Source organism: Neophocaena asiaeorientalis, unplaced genomic scaffold, assembly GCF_003031525.2.
Source record: "Neophocaena asiaeorientalis asiaeorientalis breed wild unplaced genomic scaffold, Neophocaena_asiaeorientalis_V1.1 scaffold263, whole genome shotgun sequence".
Lineage (NCBI taxonomy): Eukaryota > Metazoa > Chordata > Mammalia > Artiodactyla > Phocoenidae > Neophocaena > Neophocaena asiaeorientalis.
In genome coordinates this window covers 1,642,998-1,670,181 of record NW_020175015.1, presented here as the reverse complement: position 1 = coordinate 1,670,181, position 27,184 = coordinate 1,642,998, and the positions used below count along the sequence as shown (strand labels likewise).

At 40.8% G+C, this 27,184-nt stretch overlaps 1 protein-coding gene and 1 long non-coding RNA gene across 6 annotated transcripts in view; one reads left to right on the top strand and one right to left on the bottom strand.

Moving 5' to 3' along the window:
• The window catches only part of C2CD3 (C2 domain containing 3 centriole elongation regulator), a 124,951-nt gene that overhangs the window by 39,583 nt on the left and 58,184 nt on the right, over window positions 1-27,184 (bottom strand). For all 4 annotated transcript variants that reach the window (XM_024761948.1, XM_024761950.1, XM_024761949.1 and 1 more), the window contains exons 16-24: window positions 25,799-26,045; window positions 23,908-24,088; window positions 21,797-21,980; window positions 20,651-20,823; window positions 19,430-19,553; window positions 16,849-17,117; window positions 16,266-16,355; window positions 11,927-12,529; window positions 9,535-9,873 (exon numbers count right to left, since the gene is read on the bottom strand). In XM_024761948.1, coding sequence (XP_024617716.1) covers window positions 9,535-9,873; window positions 11,927-12,529; window positions 16,266-16,355; window positions 16,849-17,117; window positions 19,430-19,553; window positions 20,651-20,823; window positions 21,797-21,980; window positions 23,908-24,088; window positions 25,799-26,045 — 2,210 coding nt within the window. The remainder of the gene's footprint in view (window positions 1-9,534; window positions 9,874-11,926; window positions 12,530-16,265; window positions 16,356-16,848; window positions 17,118-19,429; window positions 19,554-20,650; window positions 20,824-21,796; window positions 21,981-23,907; window positions 24,089-25,798; window positions 26,046-27,184) is intronic.
• LOC112411077 (uncharacterized) overlaps window positions 25,959-27,184 on the top strand; it is a 40,276-nt gene continuing 39,050 nt past the window's right edge. For both annotated transcript variants that reach the window (XR_003005561.1, XR_003005560.1), the window contains exon 1: window positions 25,959-26,070. This is a non-coding gene — a long non-coding RNA (uncharacterized LOC112411077). The remainder of the gene's footprint in view (window positions 26,071-27,184) is intronic.

Here is a 27,184-nt window from a genome sequence, read left to right as displayed (position 1 = left end):
AATGTTGTGGGAATCTCTGCTGTATAGCAAAGTGACTCAGTTATACACACACAGACATTTTAAAAAATATTTTTTCCATGATGGTTTATCACAGGATATTGAATATGGTCCCCTGTGCTCTATAGTAGAACTTTGTTTATCCATCCTACATATAATAGTTTACATCTGCTAATCTCACATTCCTAGTCCTTCCCTCCCCCACCCCCCTTCCCCTTGGCAACCACAAGTCTGTTCTCTAATTTGCATTAGAGTAGACCAATTCTTTTCAAATTTTCCCACCAAAGTAACAACTTTTAGAGACAAGTAAATACTAAACTCTGGAGCATTGGGGTTCTTGTTGCCTTGAAAGAGCAACAACACACATGACATCTATTAACAGGCTTGTATTTTATCTAAAATTTCATGAGGATTTTACATTATCTTTCTTACTATAGCCCTATTTGTTTAAACTAAAAATGATATTTTCCCCCCAAATCTTGGTAAAAAATTTATGTCATGTTATTTAATATCGTGACTTCTAACAACCAGACCAGATGGCATTACTTTTTAGTCCCTCTTACTGGGGATAATTAATAAAGAAAGAAAATGGGTGATGAACAGAGACAAAGGAGTGGAGATTTTGCAAGGAGGCCTTGGGAAAGAGAACTGAAGAGGAGGAAGAGGAATGCTAGCCTTAGAAGTGAGAGCTGGTAGTGGCTTCCAGGCAGGAGGGAGCTGAGGTGTGTGCAAGAGCTGCCAACAAAGCAGGACCCAGAGAAAGGCTTAACCAGCAGGCAGAGAAACACTAAGATACACAGAAGAACTACAGGAGGAACAAAATAAAACAAAAAACCACTGGCTACAACCTGGCAAAACCAGTTTACAAGCATATTCTTGAAAGAGCAGGAAAAAATGATTCTAATAAAATGGTAGTAAGCAAAGAATAGTTAATGTAAATCAATAATATAGCACCCGTGGTTACTAATGTAAAATGTACAGAATAGCACTAATGGTACCTTTATCTAGTGAGCTATCTTCTTAAAAAAGTTTTATTTTTGTGAAACTCAACAGTATTACATGGACTGACTTGCTCAGCATCCACCCCCACTAACTTTTACTGTATTGTATTCCTTTGTTGTAGAGATTGAAAGGGTCACAGACTCTTTTGTGCTAGAGTATGGATACAAATTGGTCTCTATCTGTTATATGCCATTACAACAGATCTGGAAGGCAGACGTGAGGCAGAGGACATGTTCCTTTCCCTTTTGCTTTTACTACTAGCAAGGATGACACTGAGTTTTCTGCTCCAGGGTTTGGTCCCTGAGGCCCCAGAGGCCCCATGTCAATAGTGCTGATGAGAGTTTCCGATCACTGGGCTGCAGTGTTGGCACTGTATTTCAAATTTAAAAGATCTACTGGTTCTCTCCTGAAAGCTTAGACTAGAGCCCACTCCCTGAGCCCTTCCAATAACTTGAAGTACCTTAATAATCTATATTAAACTCCTCTCTGTTTAAAATGGCTGGAGTGGGACTTCCCTGGTGGCGCAGTAGTTAAGAATCTGACTGCCAATGCAGGGGACATGGGCTCAAGCCCTGGTCTGGGAGGATCCCACATGCCGCAGAGCAACTAAGCCCATGCACCACAACTACTGAGCCTGCGCTCTAGAGCCCGTGAGCCCCAACTACTGAGCCCATGTGCCACAACTACTGAAGCCCGCGTGCCTAGAGCCCGTGCTCCACAACAAAAGAAGCCACTGCAATGAGAAGCCCGCACACCGCAACGAAGAATAGCCCCTGCTTGCCGCAATGAGAGAAAGCCTGCGCGCAGCAACGAACACCGAACACAGCCAAAAATAAATAAATAAATAAATATATAAAAATAGGTAAATAAAATGGCTGGAGGGAGTTGTTTCCTGTAACTGTACTCTCCCTGACACAGCTTCCATCTCTCTCTCAATCTCACCTCTCTCTCTCTGTCTCCCATTTTCCTTAGTATTAATAGGTCTCAAGCTTCTTTCTCAACTGATTTCTTCCAACAGAATCCTCATAAATCCTCACAGCTAGGGAGAGATAATCTGCCTCTATACTGACAGCTTCCATAGTATTCTACAATATCTGTGTGTGTCTGTGTTTCCCTCACTAAACTAATGCACAAAGTAGGCCCACGGCCCTTATTAAAGGTTTGCAGACTCCCTGCTGCCCTTTGTCTACAGATGACTGCCAGGGTTGGAGAAGAGAGAGAAGCTGCCTTGTGTGCGTGCTGTGTGCGCCAGCAGAGGACAGCAGCATCTGCTCAGGAAAGCTCTGAGAGAAATCAGCAGAGAGGACCAACTGTAGTTCTGAGATAGGACCCCTCGGTTCTGGTGTACCCTGCCACTGATTTACTGTGACATATTGGGTACTTCATTCTGGCTCTCTGGGCATCAAGTTTCTTCATCAGAAACATGTGCTCTCACATTACTTCCTACGATAAAATTCTATGATTCTAGATATACACCAATACTGCTCAGATCTCTCTCATACCTCAACCCCACCTTTTAAGGTTTGTTATTTTTGAGGCTGCTATTTGCTAAAGTCCCTGAAAGAGAAGTACTATTTTTACTTTGGAAAAAAAGTGTCCTTATTCAGTCTTGAACAGAAATACTCCTTTCAGCCAAAGAGGCAGGTGATAAAGAAATCTGCTTGGGTCTATCAGGTTTCCCTGGCTCTCCCCTTGTGGTTGGAAATTTAGCTGGGCCTGTTTACCTTCCTGGAAAAGGTCAAGTTCTGATATACTTTTGGAGGCAGCCGAGATGAAAACTGCTATACTTCCTACTGGGTTGGGACACACATTGAGAGCAGTTAAGAGGACTTGAGATGAACCAGCTTTACCATTTTAAGAGTTTTCACTGGATTTCCTATGTTTTACATAAGTATGAAAAGTAGTAGTTTTATGCATCAAAAAATGGTACGATTGCTTCAATGAGATTAAAATAACAACCCCTTATTTTTAACACTTTACAGCTTACAGTTTTCTTATCAGTACTAAACTTGTGCTGATGACATCCCTGATAATCACACAAGATGGGTGTATCTATCTCTATTTTACAAATAAGGCAACCAAGGAACAGAGGGGTAAAGTGGCTTGCTCGTCACACATCTGGTAAACTAGCATTTGGAAGATCCAGCCAGGTTTCCTAACTCCTATTCCAGGGATATTCCACTGCAATACTTCTAATTAATTCTACCTGGTTAAGAGAAAAGCTCTCCCTCTGGCCTGGAGTGAACAGATGGAAACTTTCCCTCAAGCAATGCCCAAATTTTTATGTTAATAAAAACCTAGTTCAGTTTTGTTAAGCTAACATTAATTGACAGCTGCTCTGTGGCACACCTGCACAGATGAGTCAGATCTGATTCTTGACCTGCAGGCAGACACACAGATAATTATAATACAATAAGATAAAGACTATGCCAAAAGCACAGGGGACTGTGGGAACAGAGAAGGACCCATAACCCTGCCTGGGTAGTTGAAAGAGAGCCTCTAAAGGATGATGATACTGAAGATGGTTTTGATTTTCACTGAGTATAATTTAGATTACCTCAAATCACTTTACCTTTCTGTTCCTTGATTGCCTCATTTGTAAGACAGGGCTAGAGATACCGGTCATGTTGAGTATAAGTACACAAGTCTTATAAGTACTGACGCTGGTTCTTGAAGGTTCCTTAGAGCTTTTTCTAACAAAAGTATCCAAGAAACTCTTGTATTTCAGAACCAGGACCACAGTGGGGACTATGCTGCCTCAGGTTTAAGGCATAATTCAGGGCTGTTAGTGAATCCTCTGCATGCAGCTTTGCACTAGGAATCATTCGTTTCCTTCCTCAAGCAAGAAGCTTCTACGGCATGAGAGGGACAGACACACAGAGAACACTGTTGAAGGCAGGAGGACAGCCAACGTGGATATTAAGGAAGCATCTACATGGTTTTCACAGAAGTTTGGCCATTTATAGCTGACTCACAGAGTGTGGGATATGCTGCCCTCAGCTCCATATTCTTAGAAGATGAGAGGTGAAGAGAATCTTAGAGATGATCTTATATGACCATCACATTTCACAGCTGAGGAAAAGAGAACTGGGTTTGCCCAAAGTCACTAAGCAAGTTAATGGCTTAGCTAGGGCCAGAAGTCAGTCTTCTGATTCCCATTCCAGAAGTCTTTCTATTATATCATCATTTGGAAGGCAATTTCAGAGAGATGATGGGCAGGTCTGTACACTCAGGGCCCAGCACAGGGTCTGACTAAAGCATAAATATTTGCAGGGCAAAGGACTATATGGGCCTATCACTGCAAGGGTAGGACTTGGGAGACAAGAGACCTCTGAAAGTGTCCACTCTGAAGCTTGATCTACACTGGCTAAATGGAAAGAGGCCAAATAACAAGTGATTTACAGATTTGTAACTCATACCAGAAATATGAGAGGTGTTGAGCATCATATTCACAAACAAGAAGACATTATGCTTGCTTAGTTGCATCAGGAAGACCCAGGTGTTGAGATACAGAAATAAACTCACAGTCCCTGTCCCCAAGGAACAGGCAGCCTAGTGGAGAGACACATTAAGAAACATTTTCAGTACAAAGTAATAAGTATAACCTCAGTAGTATAATGAAAAAGATATTGAAAGAGAATATTATCCACAGCAATCATTGAAAGGGCTACCCCATTAGTCCAAGTTTCTGAAGGCTGAACAAGCAAGGAAGCAGTGAGAATAGAGAAAAGGTGACAAAAACCTTCTGTGTAAGAGGACATGATCCTATACCCTGTATTAGACACAGTGGAAGCTTAATAACTATTTGTTGAATGAATCCATTAATCCCTGTAACTTCTCCTCTGCTAAATTTCCACATAAGCAACTTTCCTGCAGTAGAAGCAAAGCATAAAATCAGAGAACGTATTAAAAGGAGAAAAAGGGCATTTGAGCAAGGTCTCATATTCATCTGCTTCCTCATTTAACAGATATTTACTGCTTATTATGTGTCAGACACAGTTCTAGGTGTTGGGGATTTAGCAGTAAATAAAACAAAACCTTTCTGTCTCTGTAGGACTTTTCTTTTTCTAGAAAGACAGAAAACAAACAAAATACACTATTTAAAGGCCATAGGAAAAAATAAAGCAGGAAAGAGGGACAGGTATTATTGGAGAAAGGCTGTAATTTTAGATGGGTGACCAAGGAAGGTTTTGCTGAGCCGGTGATTTCAGTAAAGACAGGCCAGGAGTGAAGAATATTCCAGGCACAGAGAGAACACCAGATTCAAAGGCCCCAAGCAGGAGTCTGCCTATACATTTAAGAAAAAGCAAAGAGGCCAGTGTGGCTGGAACAGGGTGCCTAAGAGGAAGAGCAGGATGTTGGGGAGAATTTGGTAACTGGGGAAGGGAGAAAGGAATCCTGGCTAAGAAAGGTGCATGAGCAAAGGCCTAGGGAATGGCTTGCCATATGTTACAATTGGAAGGGAAAGGAAGCCAAGCACTGCTGGAAAAAGTCAGCATTGTGCCACCAGTATGTCCACTGCCACTCTAAAATCATGTCAATTAGTCTTAGTTGAGCCCTTGCTGCAGTTCAGCAATTTTCTTATTTATATCTTCATGATTCTCTATAGATCCCTTGTAATGACCAAGAACTTCAGCCAAAGAGGATCAACTGCCACCACAATTCCCCATGTTTGCTCCAAGTAGGCCTAGAACACACACTTTCCCACTTCAGTATCTTCGTTCAAGTTGAGATAACCACCTAGAATTTCATTCCCACCTTTCTGAAATCATATTCATTCTAAAAAGTTCTGATTTCTTAGACATGTCTGATTTCTCTGTTTCTAAACTCTCTAGACACTAGATATATAATTTTTGTGCTTTTTTTTGAATTTTATTTATTTTTTATACAGCAAGTTCTTATTAGTTATCTATTTTATACATATTAGTGTATATATGTCAATCCCAATCGCCCAATTCATCCCGCCACCACCATCCCCCCACCACTTTCCCCGCTTGGTGTCCATATGTTTGTTCTCTACATCTGTGTCTCTATTTCTGCGCTGCAAACCGGTTCATCTGTACCATTTTTCTAGGTTCTGTATACATGCGCTAATATACGATATTTGTTTTTCTCCTTCTGGCTTACTTCACTCTGTATGACAGTCTCTAGGTCCATCCACGTCTCTACAAATTACCCAATTTTGTTCCTTTTTATGGCTAAGTAATATTCCATGGTATATATGTACCACATCTTCTTTATCCATTCATCTGTCAATGGGCATTTAGTTTGCTTCCATGACCTGGCTATTGTAAATAGTGCTGCAATGAACATTGGGGTGCATGTGTCTTTTTGAATTATGGTTTTCTCTGGGTATATGCCCAGTAGTGGGATTGCTGGGTCATATGGTAATTCTATTTTTAGCTTTTTAAGGAACCTCCATACTGTTCTCCATAGTGGCTGTATCAATTTACATTCCCACCCACAGTGCAAGAGGGTTCCCTTTTCTCCACACCCTCTCCAGCATTTCTTGTTTGTAGATTTTCTGATGATGCCCATTCTAACTGGTGTGAGATGATACCTCATTGTAGTTTTGACTTGCATTTCTCTAATAATTAGTGATGTTGAGCAGCTTTTCATGTGCTTCTTGGCCATCTGCATGTCTACACACTAGATATTGTATTACCTATCCTTCTGGTCCTTAGAGCATTCTCCTTTATACATCAATAATCATGTAGCTGCTAATCCCCTTATCTGGGTTATCAGCTCTTGGAGGACAGAAACCATGTGTCATTTGCTCTGCACTTTCTGTACCTGGCACTGGCCTGGCACAGATTTACTACCTGATGAACTGAACCACCATTCTTGCAATATAAGCACAGGACTGGGTGTATAGTACATAAGCACCCTTTTAAATACAGAGAGTAAACAGGACCAACTGGTAAACACGGTTTATCTCATACCTAAGAGTCAGGATGGTATAGAGGAAAGAGCATGGGTTTTAGATCCAGACATAGCTGGATTCAAATTGCAGCTCTGTAGAGCTTATTAACTGTGTAACTCAAGTCATTTTACCTTTCTGAGCTTCAGTTTCCTCATTCATAAAATGGGTATGTACTGTAATCTGTTCATAAAATAACCCCACTGTGGTAAGGATTAAATGAGATAATTAATGTACAAAAAAGAGAATAAAATTTGGCACAAGGAGGTGCTCAATGAACTATTGTCAATTGTCAAGCTGTATTTAAAGAATGTAACTCTGTCTAATTGAGAAGTTACAAGTATATTTGCTTTTTGCAATATGGGGGCAACCCCTAAAATGGAACATAACCATATTTTTGCACGTTAAATTTTATTTTCAATGCAAAAACAAAAAACCAAAACAGTTCTTGCAAAAAATCAAAGCTTTTTTTGTGCTTTCCTTAAATTCATTCATGTATTGATTTTTCTCTTTTTAAAAAATTCAGTTTTTACAAATCAGACTTGTCACAAATGGGCTGCTTTGGTAGGGCAGTAAAAAAGCAAAAACTGTTTCCCAACTTTGTGACTCATACAGTATGGACCTCAGTATCTCTAATACAGCACAGCAAGACTATGTGGAGAAGACTTTGTCCTGAGATAGAATGTTTCAGGGTCTCTGACACACAAAGGTTATGAGAAGGATGAGAACCTCAGAGTCTTTGTAGAAGCTTATAATCCTGGAAGTAATGTCTGTTTGTAGTGTGTATATGGAGAAATAGAAATGAAAGACAGACAACAGTTACTAGGAGCATGAATTCTGTTTCTGTTCCAAAGCAATAAGGATACACAGAAAAACTGAGGCAACACAGAATTGACAGGAACCGAGTAGGGAGGCCAAACCAGAAGATGTATATTTAAACCTTCTGGACTCATAAGGCTATGGTTTTCTGGCTCTCAGAACCATCACACACCTCAGAACTGTTAATCACAGCCATTTACAGATGAGAAATTCAAGACACAGAGAGACAGTAACTTGCTCAAAGTCACAAACACACACAACTTACTGGAAATACAGGGCTGAATACATTCCTACTAGAATGTAAGCTCCACAAGGGCACTATTTTGTCTGTTTTGTTCATTGCTTTATCCCCAGCACCATGGACAGTGCTCACATATAGCAAATATGACATAAGTTTTGTTGCTGAATGAATGAATAATGAATGAATAAATGAATGAGATAAGGTCTTTGTTCTTAAACAGCCCCTACCTAGTGGAGAAGAAAATCATGCAAACAATGTTAGTACATGTGATATTTGTTATGATAAAAAGGGCAAAAGTGCTAGGAGAGCAAACAGGAGGCAGCCTTTATGTCAGAGAAACTCTGGTAAATGGTGATGTTTGAGCTGAGTCTTGAGAGAGGAGTGGGAATTAAGCAGGCAAAAGAGAAGGGTGATGGCAAAAGGGAAAATTTTAGGAGAGATTACAAGGCTGAATAAAAAGTAGGGCAGGGGTTCCTTGTGCCATGAACCCGCGTCCCCTGCATCGGCAGGCGGACTCCCAACCACTGCGCCACCAGGGAAGCCCCATATATATATTTTTAATGCTAATTGTAAAATACATAAGATTACAAAGAAATGAAATTATATTGGCGTAAGTTATCAAGACATTAAAAAAGTGACATAGTAATCACTATAGTTTTATTAATGCATAACAAGATCTAACTGTAGGTTTAATAACTACTGTAATTTTGAAGTAATGACAGGTATAGATGATATTCCAAGATATCTGCAGTAACTAAAATGTGATATGAAAATACCTATGATTTCTATTGTTGACAACATCACAGGTACTGTTAATATTACTAGGGTCTATTGCCTACACTCACAACTGGAGGAAATGTTCAATTTTAGTTAAAGATTAATAAAAATAAAGATGTATGGGATTCCCTGGTGGCGCAGTGATTGAGAGTCCGCCTGCCGATGCAGGGGACACGAGTTCGTGCCCCGGTCTGGGAGGATCCCACATGCCGCGGAGCAGCTGGGCCCGTGAGCCATGGCCGATGAGCCTGAGCATCCAGAGCCTGTGCTCTACAATGGGAGAGACCACAACAGTGAGAGGCCCGCGTACCGCAAAAAAAAAAAAAAAAAGTAATTATTTTCCTATCCAAGTTCACCTACCCTTGTGGGCTTATGGATCCAATGCTAAGAACCCTTGGCCCTAGGTACATAATGAAGAGGGCCTGAGTTGGAAGGAATGGAGAAGAAGGTAGAGATCTAAGAGAAATTTAAGAGATACAGCAATTTTAATAGATCTGATGATTTGATGGTGGAGAAGGAAAAGAGAAGTATCTAAGCTGATACTCAGGTTTCTGGACTGGGGAATTTATGATATGCAAAATTAGGATAACTGACAAGGCCCACTTAGGACCTCAGAAAGGCTTTCACTTGGCTTAAACCTTTAGGCTTGAGATATATAATTATGATTAAGATGATTAACAATTCTTCCAGACCCTGTCATGATTAGAAAGATTTGTGAAGACAGGACCATAGCCTGTGGAGTCAGATACCTGTTTATGGATAAGGGAGCAGAACATACCTTTCAAGCTCAAGTGCATTGCTCTTTCTACCAGGATACTGACTGCAAAAGTTCCATCCAGTGCAGTAGGGCCCTCCTGGGCCAGGCAGACTTCAGCTGTGGTGCTGCTGCAGGGGACCTGGGTGGAGGCCGGAGACTTCTGGTGGTCATGTGGTGGAGAGAGCTGGAGCTCATCATTTCCTCTGGGGAGCTGCTCAGACTCACTGGGGCTGCTGCAGTCCATGGAGTCCAGCTCATTAGTGGGCCCAGGGTGTGAAGAAAGAGAGGAGAGAACCACATGAACTCTCAAGGCAGCTCCTGAGAGGTTGGAAGCATTTCGTCCAAATAGAGGATACACACCTGCAAGAGGATGAAGGAGGATAAGCCTAGGCAAGCAGGGACACTCTCTAAACCTAGAGATGCTCTCTGAGGGTGCTTGTGGCCCTCTCTCCTTTGGCAGGGCTACAGGCCCTAATATACCAATTTGCAAAGAAACTGTGAAGTTAACACACACTGTGAGAGTTTTTACTGCCTCCCCCTACCCCATCACTACCTGCAACAATGGGAAGTAGTGAGAGGTCTGATTTCAAGGCAAGAGGATAAAAAGCTGGTGGGAGTGGAAAAGTAAGAGGGAATGGACAATCTGAAAAGTTGAATACTGCCTTTGGTATCCCTCAATAAAAAGAGGTATTTGTGTTTGAGTTCTGATCCCTAAATCTATATTCAGTTTCCCAAACCTACTTGCTCCAGCAGAGTGAAGTTAAAAGCCTGTCTTTAAGAACTTTAGTTCAAGTGAGCCTTCCACACTTCGGGGACTTTTTCTGTAGTCTCTTTGAAGTGATTCTAGGCCAGCCCAGATAAAACAGGGCACATGGCATTTGATGAGGTGCTCAACAGAGCCAGAATTATACCTGCTGGGTCCAGAGAGAACCAGAGAATCTGGGATGATCACCCAGCTGCTCAGTTCTCCTTCTTTAGCTTGGGCCACCTGCTCAACAACAGGGTCAGAGCACAAGGCTAACAGAGCTAAAATAGGGTTGTGACTCAGTTTCTTCAACCGTATAGTGGGGGCAATAACTAACCTTACAGGAACGTTAAGATGAATAAATATGATGTTTGTAAAGAGTCTAGTCTGGCCGTCTCCAGTCCAATCTGTACTATAGTTGCCAGCCTTATCTATCTAGAAAGCAAAGCTGTGTCACTCTTCTCTTCAGAAGCCGTTAAAATAGCTTTCCATAGCTCTCACGAAAAAGTCTAAACTCTCCTGCTTAGAAGAGGCCTTCAACATAGTACTCCTGCCCAGCTGTCTAGCTTCATCTCCCATCATTTCCCAACCTATATATCCTGTGATCCAGCAGTACCAAATTACTCATGGCACCTAAAACGTATCAAACTGCTTCCTGCCTCTGTGCCTTCACCCACGCTGTTTCCGTTTAGAAAACCCTTCTTTCCTCCTTTTCGTGACTTACTCCTAAATCCTCTGTAACTCAGGTCAAGCATCATCACTTCCACTGGGATGCTGTCCTTGAACCAAAGAGATGTTGTGTCCCTGTGCTCCCACAGTGCCACTGAGAATACCTTTTTCACAGTTCTTATACTTCGCTGTAATTGTTTACTACTCTACTCTCCCATTAGACTATAAGCTCATTAACTATTTCTGACTCATCTTTGAACTCCCAGGGCCAAGTACATGTAGCAAACACTGAACAAATGTTTGAAAGAAAAGCACCCATAGTGCCACTGCAAAATGTAACCTTCCTCCTTTCAAACCAGTTTATTACCATGTAGATTTTATGATTCCAAGATGTGCTGACCAGAGAGAGAGGATATCCTAATCTCATTAGCAGGTATGCTTTTCAGTGTATTTTAAAACCAACATTCTAGATTATAATATAGGCTCTTATACAGGTGGTTAAAGGTAGTCTCCTAAATTCACTCATTTTTATTTTACATGTATTAACTGAGGGCTTACAATGTTCTAGACACTATGTTAGGTGCAACAACCTTATGAATTTGGATGTAGTCTAAGGCTACAAAGTTCAGCACCAGTTCTTAGATCTCAGACAGTATACCTTAGACTCCACTAAGGTATACTGTCATTAGATAATGCCCTTCTTAAAGCATCCAGCAAACCTCTTTCTGAAATCTCTGTAGTTTTAAGAAGTATTACTAAATTACTATTAATCTTTCAACATGCAATAATGGAAAGAACACTTACTAACATGTGACCCTGGGCAGTTACCCAACCTACCTGAGCCTCCATTTTCATGACTGAAAAACAGGTTTCATACCTACCTCACAGGATTGCTGGGAGGATCAAATAAAATAATGTCTGAGAGGGTGTCTCACACAGTGCTTGTCATGGAGCAGCAGTTGCTCAAACCACAAGTGCTAAGGCTGGTTCCTCACTTACCACTGACAGTTAGTGTCCTTGCTGACCTCTCCCCAAGTCTGGCCAGGTCCACATAGGCTGAGCCAATCCAGCTGTCTGTCTGATGGGGCCTCTCCACACTGTCATTGCCATAAGCCCGCCAAACTTGGATCTCTAACCTTTCCTCTCTGAAGTACCAAAGCAGTGATGGGCTCCTAGAGACTTCTGCTCTTTTGGATGCCTTGAAAGTAACCATGACCTGCTTTTTGTTTGCAGATTCCTTAGGCTTCTTGAGAGGGGTCCAAAAGCCTTCATGATCGTACAGCTTGTAGCGGAGGTAGCAATATGTATTCTTATGAATGTGCTTCTGGCCAGCAAGCAGCACGCAATGGATAGGCAGCCAGAGCCTCGGGGTGGAGATGGTAACACTGGCTGGCTCCTCTTCATCCATCTTGACAAAATCCTTCAGATTATTCTCAAAGCTCCAGCCCAATAGCTCAGCAGCTTCCAACACCCGCTCTCTGTCTCCAGGATGCGTGAAGGAAATGGAAAGCTCCAGACCACCCACAATCTTCTGCATGAGCTCCAAGCCGTGAGGCAGGGCCCCCTCTTCTGGTAAAATGATAGGATACCATCCTGTGATCCCTTATGAAAGAAAAGGAAGATTCTTCAATTATTGTTTTAAAAGTAAAAAGACTTAGCCACTTTCCACCCCATAGCCACTATCACCCTGGCCCAAGACAGAAGAGAAAACATATACCCACAGTGCATTGAAGTTTGTTTCATCTGACCACTGAAAGACAATGAGATCAGGTGGAAGAACAAAAGCTTGGAGCTGGAAGACCTGCATTTTCTTCTTGGCTCAGCCCAAAACTAGTGGTTCAGTCTGGGTAAGCCATTAATTTCTCTCAGTTCTATTTCCTTACCTGACAAATGGGAAAAATAGTGCTGATCTTGCCTACCAGACAACCTTATTATAATTGTCAAATGAGATAATGATTTTGGAAGAGCTTTGAAAGAAAATAAAAAATGTGAAATATTATTATGGTACTATGAGTACAATGGAGAAGGCATGGGACAAGGTCAGGAGATCTGGGGTCTAGCCCCGGGTCTTTCACCAAGGGAATTGCCACTTAGTGAACACATACCAAGGACCAGGCACTAGATTTCAAAATAACAATTAAAAATATTAGCTACTTGTTACTGAGCATCTATTATGTGTCAGAAATTCTCTTATGCTTTATATATATTACTTCATTTAATTCTCTTAATAACCCTGTGAAGTTCTGAGGATTAAATGGGATAATAATCCCTAATTTGCAGATGAGGAAATGGAAGAGACCTGCCTAAGTCATTATAGCTACCAGGTAGTAGAGCCAGGATTTGAACCCAGGCCTAGCTGGCTTTAAAGTCTACACACCATCTATTATAGGTTCACAATATCTTTTTTTTTTTTTTCCTTTAAATTTTATTTATTTATTTATTTATTTTTGGCTGCATTGGGTCTTTCTTGCTGCATGTGGGCTTTCTCTAGTTGTGGTGACCGGGGGCTACTCTTCGTTGGTGTACATGGGCTTCTCATTGCAGTGGCTTCTCTTGTTGCGGAGCACAGGCTCTAGGCACACGGGCTTCAGTAGTTGTGGCACGCAGGCTCAGTAGTTGTGGCTCGCAGGCTTAGTTGCTCCGCAGCATGTGGGATCTTCCCAGACCAGGGCTTGAACCCGTGTCCCCTGCACTGGCAGGCGGATTCTTAACCACTGCACCACCAGGGAAGTCCCGGTTCACAATATCTTATCTAGAACCCTTAGGGTCAGATTTGTTTCTGAATTTAAAAATTTTCAGATTTTAGAAAGATACTGTGGTACATAAACTGAATATTACGTACTAGTCAGTGGTCACATAGGTCAGGGGTTGGTAAACTTATTCTGTAAAAGGCCAGATAGTAAGTATTTTAGGCTTTTGGCCATATGGTCTCTGTTGCAACTATTCAGCTATGTTGTTGTAGTGAGAAAGTGGACACAGAAAATATGTAAATGAATGGGCACAATGTGTTCCAATAAAGCTATATAATCAGGCAGTGGCCTAAGTCAGAAAATAAAGACTAGTCTCATGTCAGTTGAGGTCAGGTTTGGCTGCTTAACGAGTTAATTAAAAACTTTTGACTTTCTGAGCTTTTTGGATTTCATAATTACGTAAAACAGATTGTGGATTGGTATAATATTCACAGCAATTTTCTGAGAAAGGTTTTGTATTAATTAAAATTATAGATGGGGGCTTCCCTGGTGGCGCAGTGGTTGAGAGTCCGCCTGCCGATGCAAGGGACGCGGGTTCGTGCCCTGGTCCGGGAAGATCCCACATGCCGCGGAGTGGCTGGGCCCGTGAGCCATGGCCGCTGAGCCTGCGTGTCCGGAGCCTGTGCTCCGCAACGGGAGAGGCCACAACAGTGAGAGGCCCGCGTACCACAAAAAAAAAAAAAAATTATAGATGGGAAGATTCAGACTTATTGAGATTAATTTGCCAAAGGCCATTTAGGTGTTATGATTTTTGGAAAAGGCATTTAATTTTTTTGGGCCTTCCAAGTTTTCATTTATAAAATGATGACACTGAAATGAGGAGGTTGATCTCTATGACTCCATTTGACTTGGTCGGTCTAAGAACCTATGGCTTTGGCTTTAGTAATTTCTCACCACTTGGGTATTAATTTCCTCACAACCTAGTGCTTCTTAACATTATTTGGTCACAGACCCCTTCGGCTCTAATGAAAGTTATCCCCAGAAAAATGTACAAATACAAATACATAAAAAATTTCACACCACTTCAGCATGTAAGTGGATTAGATTATTCCTCTTGCTCTGTGATTCTGTAATTGAGATTACTGGCAGGAAGAAACAAAACACAATGTTCACCCTAGAATAACTCTGAATATAAAGACCAATGATACATTCCAAACTGTCTAAAAGGTTTATTTCCAAGGGGTTAAATTTAATTTGTGAAGGTGGGATTTCTCAGATGGTGCCTATTCTCTGACAAACTCTGTAGTAAGTTTCAGAAGGAAGGAAACTGAGTTGTCCTATGTGCCCAGTCCTGTGCAAAGATCTTTCACGTGTATAATTTCATTGAATGCTTCGAAAATCTTGCAAAGATCTTATTATTTCCATTTTTAGAGATGAGGAAACTATGGATCTGAGAGATGAAGTGAGTTGTTCTAGATCACAAACAGTTAGTGACAGAAGTGAGATTTGAACCCTATATCAAGTTGTAGAGACTTCTCTCTGGCAGGCACATAGTACCTGTTTATTGAGTATTGCTCAAACTTCAATTCACAATTAAATTTGGGAGATGTGTGATAAAATTTTGGAAACTAGATTATACAATCCTAGGGAGGAAGATGGGCAGAGAAGGAAAACTAACATTTACTGAGTGCCTACTATGTGTCAGGTACTTTATATATCCTATTTCATTGATTCCTACCTCGTAGACTTGTCAGCATTAACAGTCTCCATCCATAAGGTAAGTGGGGCTCAGAGAGGTCAAGGTCACTGAGCTAGTAAAATGTAGGACGGGACCAATATTTCCAGACTACTGCCTGGTGGTTGTGCCTTCTTTTGGGTCTTTACCTCATACCCTTATTCCTTCTTCAGTGAGAGAGGAGGGTATAGTGAAAAAGAATGGGCAAATCTGGATTTGATTTCTAGTATTCTACTACCTGGCTGTGTGGTTGACAAATCACTTAACCTCTGTAAGCCTAAGTTTTCTCATCTGTCAAATGAAGATAATCCCGGGACTTCCCTGGTGGTGCAGTGGTTGACAGTCCGCCTGCCGATGCAGGGGACACAGGTTTGATCCCTGGTCCGGGAAGATCCCACATGCTGCGGAGCGGCTGGGCCCGTAAGCCATGACCGCTGAGCCTGCGCGTCCGGAGCCTGTGCTCCGCAACGCGAGAGGCCACAGTGGTGAGAGGCCCGTGTACCGCCAAAAAAAAGAGAAAAAGATAATCCTGTATCCCCATCAGTAAGAGTTACCATGAAGCTCAAAAAAGATCTGAGAAAATATTTTACAAAGTGCTATATAATGCAATGGGTATTGCCATATTTATTATAAGTAGTATCATCATCATTATCTTTCCTGGAGTAAGATGACAGTACAATGTTTTGAGCGTCTTTGCTTTATTAGAAGGCCTTTGAAATGATTAGGAAAGGACTTAAAATGTTTTTGGGAAAACCTTTGAGGTATTTGGGAGAATTCAGAAGCATATGTTAAGGGGTTTTTTATTTTTTTATTTTTTTTTGCATATCTTGCAAGAGAGCCAAACAAGAAGATCTCTTGCAGGGAAGTGAATGGGAAAGGGTAGAATTAGAAAATGATAATCCAGGATCCCTACCAGATCTCTTGATCAGCAGATCTTTTGTTGGAATCTTTACTACTCCAAGCAGATAATCTTTGAATGAGCGGATACTGGTTATATCACTGGCTGTTAAATCAAACAAAGAAAGAGAAATTATTTGGTGGTCTACTGACCAAAGGGCTTGTATTACAATAGAGCCATATAATCCTCCACTTACACTCAGTGAATTTCAGTGTTGGAAGATGCATTAGAAATCATCTTGCTCCAGTCAAAACTTGAATGCCTTCTAAATCATTTTAATTAAATCATTAAGTATGTGTATGCACACACTTAAATTTTGAAAAATTCAGACATACAGAAAAGTTAAAAGAATACTACAATGAACTCCTATATACCCTTCACCTAGATTCACCCACTAACATCTTGACACATTTGCTTTATCTCTCTCTACATTCTCTCAAATACTAGGTATTCTACATATTTCTGCTATACCCTTCAGAAGTAAGTTGCAAATATGACTCCTCACCCCTAAACACTTCAGCATGTATCTCCTAGGAAGTGCTATACCATTCAAAACAGAGCCCTTTTTAATTTTAATTGTGAGTCATTTGGTGCTCACCTGACTTGGTATCTTCATGATAAATAGCAAAAGTAACTTCTGCAAACTCCAACAACTCTGCCAGGAAACAGGCTTCTCCACTGCAGTGCTGAGTTACCAAGTTACATGAGAATTCACTGTGATGGGAGAACTCAGGGCAGAAGGAACAGGCCACAGGGTGGGTTTGGCGCTGTTCTCCCTTGGGCAGGAAGGACAGATGAGTGGTAACAAAGGCATTGACCCCGACTGTGGCATTAAACTGCAGAGCAGGTTCCTGCTCAGCCAAAGCCCTGTAGGGGAGAAGGGTGGGAATGAGAAGGAGGTAATATCAGAAATCAGCTTGACTGCCTAGAAAACATCACCATTTCCACAAGGCCACCAAGAACACTAACCAACCATGTGTTTCCTGTTTAGGCTTCTGGCAATGCCACTATGTGTTTTCTTAGTAATCTCGATATTACAGTGTATGTGTATATGAGGGAGACAATATTCATCTGCCTACTAGAGTGATACTACAAGGACACTCCATTGTACTGGTCTGGCTTCTTGTCCTTTTTTCTTAAAAGCACAACACAGACCCAATGCGGGACTTACAAAAAACTGCCTGCCATCTAATCTGACTTTCCCTGTGAGTTCCCAGAGAGAAAAGCAACTGAGTTTCTTATCCATTACTCAGTCTCTCTGAGGTCTACTGAGTATCGAAATTCCAAGTCCTTCTCTGTCAATTAAACAGTAGTTAATTTAACACCATGTTTAGGAATTCTGACCTGGGCTGGGTCTTACCCAGAACAGGTACTCCATTATACACAAGTTTCATGCCTCCATGGCCTTTGCACATGTTCTTCTCTTTGACCAGAATAGTCTTCAGCTTTCTTGGGCATTATGATTAACTCCTACTCTTCTTTCAAGACTCAGATTAAGATATTTTGAAGGGTCTTAAATGCCACGTTGAGCAAGCAGGTTGGACCTTATCCTGTTGTTGACCACCACCCTGAAGTGGAGTGAGTACAATCTAGGGGGTTCATAGGGTAAACTTTGAGCATAGGAAAAAATTATTAAAACTTCTAGAGTTGTTATCTCATATATTAAAGTTTTACTACTCTCTGGTATATTTTATAGTGTATATATTAGTGTAGTAGTACATGAAGATGACTTATACATGAATAAGTATACACATATTTAGAGAGTATGCTAAGTTTTTATTTTTTTATTAATAGGAATGTAAAATTAAAATTAGGAGACCACTGCTACTGACAATGAGAAACCATCAAGAGTTTGAATATATGGGAAAATATGATTAAAAAACTGCCCTGGCATCTCACTAACACTAAGATGTTCTCAAGCAATTATTGGAAAAGTCCATTTGGAGAATTTAGTGAGGAAAAATATTAATTAGACTGAACATTTTACCAGCTACTTCAGTGTCAGATCTCACACGGAAGTAATCCCATTAGTTATTTAGCGACTATGAAGTTAAAGGTAAATAATCTGAAGTTAAGGAGCACTTGCCTCTTTCTTGAATTCATGTCCAAAGTGAGCTAGTCTGCCTCAGGATCGTGATCTAGTTCTCCTTACTGGGCACCTGATACGTGCTGGAACTATGCTATGTGGTGGCAGGGACAGAGAGGAGTTCAGGCAGTACCTGTGTCTATAGGAACTCACAGCCTAGGTGAGGAAAACTCATGTATGCAATAATTGAAACAGAGTGATATGTGCTACAACCAAGGTGCTAAGAGACAAAGGACAAAGCACCAATTCTATCTACATGTAGGAGAGACAGAGGAAGGCTGCAAAGTCTTGAAGAAAACAGAAGCTTGTTTAGAGGACAAAAGGAGGAAGAACGTCCAAATTAGAGAGAAGAATGAGTGAAGACCTGAAGGAGGGAAGAGAGGGCCATGCTGTTTATACACAGAAACAGTGTTTCGGGCAGAGAAAATAGCAAGACAAAGGCCTTGAGGGGAAAAAGAGCATGGTGTGTTCAGAAGTAACAAGAAAGCCAGTGCCTGGGGTGGAGTGAGTAGAGCAGCAACTACCAGGAAGAGAGGAGGTCATAAAGATAACGGGGTCAGATCATGTGGGGTCTTACAGCCATTTTAAAGACTCTGGCTTTTACTCTGAATGAGATGCAAAGGCATTGGTGGGTTTTAAGAAGATGTGTGTCAAGACCTGATTTAAGTTTTCATAAGGTCACTGGCTTCTGTATTGAGAACAGACTAAAGGGGAATAAGCTAGAAAAATAGGAGGTGGTACTCAGAGATTGAACATGAGAGACTATTGAGAAGGTGTAGTGGTGACTGGTCCTGGCATGGTTGGTGGGCATAGGGTCTGACCTTGGGAATAAGAGGGTAAGTAGGGTAGAGGATAAAATCGCTGGACAAGGTCAAGGAACTAAATTGCTAATAACAGTTAAAACAGCAAAATTTGCAAGTGATTTATTCACTTATATTCCTACATGCTTTCTTAAGAGAAAAAGAGTAGAGTTGTGTTTAATAAACTGGAAATTGTATGCAAGAAAGTTTTACGTTATTTGGGCATCACATATCATGTGGACTGCAGTGGAGAAAGGTTTGCTTTGAGAATTGCTTTTCTAAGGTGAACTTACTTGGCTGCTGCTTGCAAACCACAGGCTCTAATAATCTGGACTGAGATGCAGACGGCTCGGGCTGCAAGAACTCCCTCTGCTGTCCTTGGAGTACACCTGTACCTTAGGCCCACATCCAGTAAACCTAAAGAATGAGGGCAAAAGGAAAAATGAAAAGAAGGTTGGTTGGAATAATCTCTGTTCTACCAAACTCCAAGTCTAGTCAGGAAGGAAGGAAGAGGATAAACACTATAATCCTAATGAACAATATGGGGCCTTAGCAGTGAAACAATCTGTCTGTGGTCAGAATCACATTATATTATTGTACTTTAGGATTAATAAAGCAGAACAGATGTCACTATTTTCACTTTATATCCAAGAAACTATGGCTCAGAGATTCAACTGCTTGCCAAAATCACATTAACTATCAGAGGCAGAACTTAATCCCAGTTATTTTTATAGAATTGAGATGGACTCTAACCTTTCTTCTTTTTTAAACCTTTAAAAGGTTTTTGCACTCATATATTTCTGTCACCCTCCTACTGCCACCACCTTAAACACCTTTACATGCCATCCTTTTATAAAAATTCTATCACATTTCAGGAAAGGTTTAAGGAACAACAGAACAAGCTGATCAGTGACAGTCAGGAGGAACAACTCAATCTTAATCATAGCAAGAGAAAACCTTTTGTATGGGCAGATAATCTCCGGTAAGAATGAACAGTAACTTGATTTAGAAGGCTAATTCTAGTTATTCATGATGTATCTGGAGGGTGGGTCATCCAGCTGAAACCATTAGGATATAATTGAAAACTCTAAATTCTAACTAATCCCTTCTAACTTTAAATCCTGACTTCTTCCTCCCTCACAGTGAATTCCCAGTTCATGCTGACTATATTCTTGCAATCCTACATCATGTTGCCCTGGAATAATAATTCTCTGAGTACACCTATATGAGACTTAGGTTTTATGCCATGAGGGCTTATCAAATGCTTGCTGAAGTTAAAGGTGAGATGAGACAAGCAACATTTATATACAGAGTCTACATAACTATGAATTTTCTAAAATTATATACAAAATTTGCAGTGTATATTCTACACTCTTTTTCTAAGGGAAGGTGTCTCATAGTTTTTTATCAGATTCTTAAAAAGGTAAGTACTACAAAATGTGAAGAATCACTAATTTACGAGAGAAAAAGGATATTTATATATGCTAGGGAAAGATAAACTAGTCTTCAATTACCTGATGATTGGTTCCTTAGTTCATTCCTATTCTCAAGCCTGGGGGTTAAAGGGAGATTAAAGGTCTGTATTCCCACATCCTCACGGTGCTGCATGGTTACAATGGCACAGATCCTCGATAATGGCAAGGTTCCTTTGGCGACCATCTGGTCTCTCACATTAGGATAATAGTACCTGTAAGCCACAAAAGCACAAGCTGTCAGTTGAAAGAATAAGGTGGATGAATGATTCACTCTGCCCTAGGGATCAGCTTTCAGTATCTAGTTAACTTTGGTGCCTGATTGTTCTGTATTTCTGGTATACAGCTGTGGTTGTGTATGGCTGGATTTACTGCCCATTACTTGGAGGAAGAACCCCATAAATTATACCCTGTGTTCAAGACAAAGCCCAGCTTCTCACAGGTTTTCTGTTTGAGGAATCTGCATCTGGCTTGGCCCTTTGGGAGTTGCCACTCCTGAGAGCAGCCATCCTGCAGCACAAGTGGTTCTAAGTAGTGCAGTTCCAATCTCTTCTATGGCTTCAGGCCCATGCCCCTCAAATTTGAAGGGGTGATGAGGATCTGTTAGTACCTACTCTATTTCCTCCTCACATTAAAATTATTTTAATTGGTTTCTTGGGGGTGAGGATGCAAAGGGGGAGGTTAAACATCTGTATTCATGCCATTATATTCCCTGGAAATCTGCCAAAGTCTGTGCCATGAGTGGAATTATATTTTACAAAGGCCACTCTTCTGGTGGTGGGAAGAACGGATTACAAGAAATGATTCTAGAAGTGGGGAGACCAGTTAAGAGGGTATTACAATAATTTAGGCATGATATAGTGAGGGCCTGAACTATATAAGGCAGAAAGAGAAGCAGAAAAAAGGTGACTGATACATTTAAGTGACAGTAGGAGATAAAACTAAAACTTCTCTTCCAAATGTAAGTAGTGGTTAAAAGTATGAGATACAACTGCACCCGAGAGTCTAATAACTGAACAGATTTCAGTGAAATCTGGACAAAAGTCATTATCAAACCTAAATAATATTAAACAGGGCAGAAGGGGGCTCTTTGCTTGCTTATAATTCAACCTGGGCTAATTAAGGGAAGGATGTTCTGTGACTGTGCACTTCCTTCCTAGGCACAGGCATGGGTTCTCCACACTGTACCTGCACCAGATTTCAAACTGGACTCCACCTCCAGGTACAAGCCCGTGTGCAGAGAAGGCACTGAGTAGGAGCCTTTGCACTGGAATTTCAGCTGGCAACAGGAGAGAGTGACGGTGCTCACTATTAAAGATGGGGTCTGGAATGCAGAGTGTGGTTGCAGATCTGAAAGGCTTCAGAGTGAATCCTTTGGAAAAGAAAAGCAGTTCAGAATAATCCAACACATCACTTAGTGTTTTACAGGGACTTCCCTGGTGGTCCAGTGGTTAAGAATCTGCCTTCCAATGCAGAGGACGTGGGTTCGATCCCTGGTTGGGGAACTAAGATCCCACATGCCGTGGGGCAACTAAGCCCGCGCACTGCCAACTATTGAGCCCACGCACCACAACTAGAGCCCACGTGCCGCAACTACAGAGCCTGCACGCCCTGGAACCTGCAGACCACAACAAGAGAGAAGCCCACATACCGCAACGAAAGATCCCGCAAGCCGCAGCTAAGACCTGACGCAGCCTAAATAAATAAATAAATAAATAAAAGAAGTGTTTATATGTAGTTTTACAGTATGTTAATATTCAGTATTGTTCAATTTTATCCTCACAATACTCCTGTAAAGAAAACAAAGCAGGTATTATTTCTCCTACTACACAGATGAGGATATGATACCTTGATGTTACATAGTCAACCCAAAGGTCTTAGAGCTAGTAGGTCACAGACCTGGAACCGGAATCTGTATCTTCTGACTGTATTACTCCTACCAAGGTCCATTTCCCTAGCAGCTCTGGTCCCCTGAGATGCCATGGTAATACAGAAGAGATTCCTTTGTTGGCAGACAACGTGTAAGAGTTCCAACTTCTTCACTTCCTTACCAACACTTATTAGTCTTTTTATTTTATTTTTGCGGTACGCGGGCCTCTCACTGCTGTGGCCTCTCCCATTGCAGAGCACAGGCTCCGGATGCGCAGGCTCAGGGGCCATGGCTCACGGGCCCAGCTGCTCCGCAGCATCTGGGACCTTCCCAGACCGAGGCACGAACCCACGTCCCCTGCATCGGCAGGCGGACTCTGAACCACTGCGCCACCAGGGAAGCCCTAGTCTGTTTTTAAAAAAATTATAGCCACCTCAGTGAGTGTGAAGTGGTATCTTGTGGTGGTTTTGATCTTTATCCCCCAAACGACCAATGATGTTAAGCATCTTTTCATGTACTTATTGACCATTTGTATATCTTTAGAGAAGTGTCCATTCAGATCCTTTGCCCATTTTTAAATTGGGTTGTCTTTTCATTACTGATTTGTAAGAGTTCTTTATATCAATATATCCCGGATACAAGTCCATTATTTGAACCTCAAAATCAATACTGGCAGCACTTTCACGGTTATTCAAGGACATGCTCAGAATAGCAGACAATTTGAGTCACCCAACTTGCTCATTCCCAGCTGAGATCAAACAAGGTGACACTCTGTCTTCCTGTTTTAGCTCTCAGAGATGACCAGAGGATGGGATGGCAAGGGACAGTGCAATGTAGTGCAGGGGCTCTGGCTCTGGGGCCAGTTGGACAGTGTTTGAATGCCAACCTTGGCACTTGTTAGTGGGGCGGCCTCAGCCATTAACACTCTGAACCTTGTTTTCTCTTCTGTAAAATAAAGAAAATAGGATCTATGAGGGTGAATTGTTTTAGGATTTAAGATTATGATCTATGTGAGATATGTATATGTACGTATTTCCCCCAGGAGCAATGGTTTGGTATTCTCTTAATGACTTTATAGAATATAACTACAGTGGATAATGAGAATCAACTGTATGTTAATAGACGATAAGAGTGAGTAGGCACGTAAATGATACAAAATGAGACAAAGTGTAAATAACTCATGGACCTAGGTAAAGGGTATACAGAAGTTCTTTGTACTATTTTTGTAACTTTTCCATAAATTTGAAATCAAATCAAAATTAAATTAAAAAACAATTTAAGAAAAGTAAAAACTCAGGCTATCTCCTATACTGCCCAGGTAAGGCTGGAAATACTGAGGAACATAAAACTGACTCAGGAAAAAAAATTCCTAAGCATATTCAATAAAAGAGCCACACAAGAATGAGAAAGCCTAATCTCCCAAACCTACCATTTTCAAGGAACTCAGGTCTTTTCAGCACACTGGGTTGCGAGTCTTGAACTGGAAAGTAGTACTGGACATAACAATCTGCTTCTCCCCAGACTGTTGCCTGAAGAGGGGCGAGCCCTTTAATCTTGTCTATAAGGAGTTCAAAGTGGTGCTCCATCAATCCATTTCCTTGGTCCCCTGCCTATTAAACGAAACAGAGATACTGGGGAGCTTTAAAGAGTAATTTGTATAGCGTATTCATGCTTCTCTATGAAGTCTGAGAATAGACAAAGAAATAAGCATAACTGGCTGATACTAGAACAGATACTTAATTTTCACTGTGTATAAATCTCACAACTGTTCACTGTAATCAGATCAGGCAGGACTCACTCTAGGCCGTGAGACTGGGTCAATATTAGGAAATCCATAAATGTAATAGAGTGCATTAATAGAGGAAGGAAAAAAAGTGACTATCTCAATAAAGGCTAAAAAGGCATCTGATAAAATTTAATCAGATGTTCCTGATTCTTCGTACACTAAAAACAGAAGGCTATTTCCTTAATAGGATAAAGAAGACATATTTGAAACAAGTTTTCATTTACTTTATTATTATTATTATTTTTGGCTGTGCCACGTGGCATGTGGATCTTCCCTGACCAGAGATCGAACCCGTGCCCCCTGCACTGGGAGCGTGGAGTCTTAACCACTGGACCGCCAGGGAAGTCCTTAATTATTATTTCTAATGAAGTTAGGAATAACACTGAGACTGTTTATTAATGGGGAGGTAGTGAATACACTGTTACTGAAGGCACTTCTACTACTAATATGATAAATATATAATAGAAAAAGTTTAGAGTCCATAACAAATAAACAATAACAAACAAAACAAAACAAAAACCAATAACCTACTAATAGGTATTTTCTTAATAGTTCTTTCTCTGTTAGAGACATCAAATTTGTCATTAAGATTAAAAAACATAACATACTTAAATGGTGTGGACACTGAGACTTGGCTATACTAATAAAGACATCAAATGTAAGATAGAGGAGGACATGATACAGTGGACTTAGAGTCAGAAGACCTGTGTCTGAACACCAATTCTCCCATTTTTAGCTGTGTGACCCTGGATGACCTCTCTGATTCTGTTTCATCACCTAAAAAAGAGAATGACAATGACCTACCTCATGTAGTTGTTAGGGGAATAAACATGATAAAGTATGTCAATGTGCTTTCTCAATTGAACAGCACTGTACAGAACAAATAACTTTTTAAGTTATTAGTAGAAAAGCAAGGAACTTCACTTGAACTTTCCAACATGGATTTGGTCAAGAAACAGAATACTTTGCTGGTTTACATTTGGGATCACTCTTCATCTCCATCCCCATTTTTTCCCCCAGATTACCGTTTCTTTTTTTTTCATTAAGACTATTTTTTTAGAGCAGATTTAGGTTCACTTCAATTTTTTTAAAAAGGCAATTTAGTAAATTAGAGGATTAAGATCTGGTTGTCCACTTACATTTTCTTTATAAATTCAAGGAGCTCAGAGGGACACAGGTATCCATTTAAACAAAGAAAGAAAAATACCAATGATTCTTTTGAGCTACAGCAAGCATTGAAGTGCAAGTATGTTCTTTTGTTGAGCCTTTCACTATTGAAATAAGAATTTGGGGCAATGGTTTCATTAAAACACGCAAGATAAAATGAGATTACGGTGCTTGAAATTTGCTAAGAGAGTAGATCTTAAGTGTCCTCATCAAACACACACAAAAGGTAACCAGATAAAATGATTGATATGTTAATTAGCTTGATTGTGATAATCATTTCACAGCATATGCATGTATCAAAACATCACCTTTTAAGCCTTAAAATAAGATTATGTTTTTTGCAAACAATCAAGTGTTTAGTCACTACCATAGCAACAGATGCTACAGATGGCTGGTCCAGGAGATGGGCTGGCCTGGGGTTGAAGGGAGGAAGTGTTCCTTCTTCATTCTTTAATCTTTGCAGTGCTATTATCTGATCTGAAGAACCCATAGCTAAAAAGACTCGAAGACTCCCATTTTGGTGGCCTGAGAACACATCAATCACAGGCATGTAGCTGTCAACAGCAACAACTGGATACTGAGCATCAAGCAGCAGGCGAGAAATCTTGGGATCTCTAAAGGGAGAGAAATTGTGCATGAGTAAGTAACAGTCATCAATCATGTTATAGAGTTGCTTCAATTCTTACTTGGCTTGTTTTCTCAGTTTGTTAAAATGGATCTACAGGGACTTCCCTGGTGGCACAGTGGTTAAGAATCCGCCTGCCAATGCAGGGGACACGGGTTCGAGCCCTGGTCCGGGAAGATCCCATATGCCGTGGAGCAACTCAGCCCATGCGCCACAACTACTGAGCCTGTGCTCTAGAGCCTGCGAGCCACAACTACTGAAGCCCGCGCACCTAGAACCCGTGATCCACAACAAGAGAAGCTTCTGCAATAAGAAGCATGCGTACCGCAACGAAAAGTAGCCCCCGCTCGCCGCAACTAGAGAAAGCCCGCGTGCAGCAACAAAGACCCAACACAGCCAAAAATAAATAAAAACAAAAAAACACAAAGAAAACAGTATACCAATTCCTCAAAAAAAATTTTTTAAAAAAAAGGATCTACAACTAGAAAAGTAATTGTGGTTCAAAAAAATATATGATTCTATCCATAATCCATCAAATAAAAATGACCAGGCAGATAAGTTCCAAACTCAGCAATTTGACAGGCTGGGGGAATGTGTCTAACTTATCTCTGTACTATCATGGCCCCAAGGCTTGCTGAATAGCATTATTTTAGAGGTAGGCAGTGTGCTCAGCTAGAAAAAGTATAGATTTTAGAGTCTGGCAGATAAGATTTGAGTAACATTACAAAAAATATCGGCCATTTACTGAGTACTTACTATGTGGTAAGCACTTTACAATGTTTCTATAATCCTTCTAACACAGCAAAGGTTGCTACTATCCACTATTCACAGATGAGAAAAAAGTCCAAATGCTCTTCATTACACCATGCTGAATCTCAGATCTGCCTCTTACTTGCTCTATGACTCTAAGTAATCAATATAAGTTTTAAAAGTCTGTTTCCACATCTGTAAAATGTAGGTAATAAAACTTCCATCAAAGGGCTGTTGTTAGGACTAAACTGAGATAACAAATATAAAATACCAACATGATAAGTGCTTAGTAATTGATAGCTATTATCACTTTGTGCTCTCTCGGCAATGAATGGGGTCTAAGGAAATGAGAAGGAAAGAGGAATACCAGACCAAACT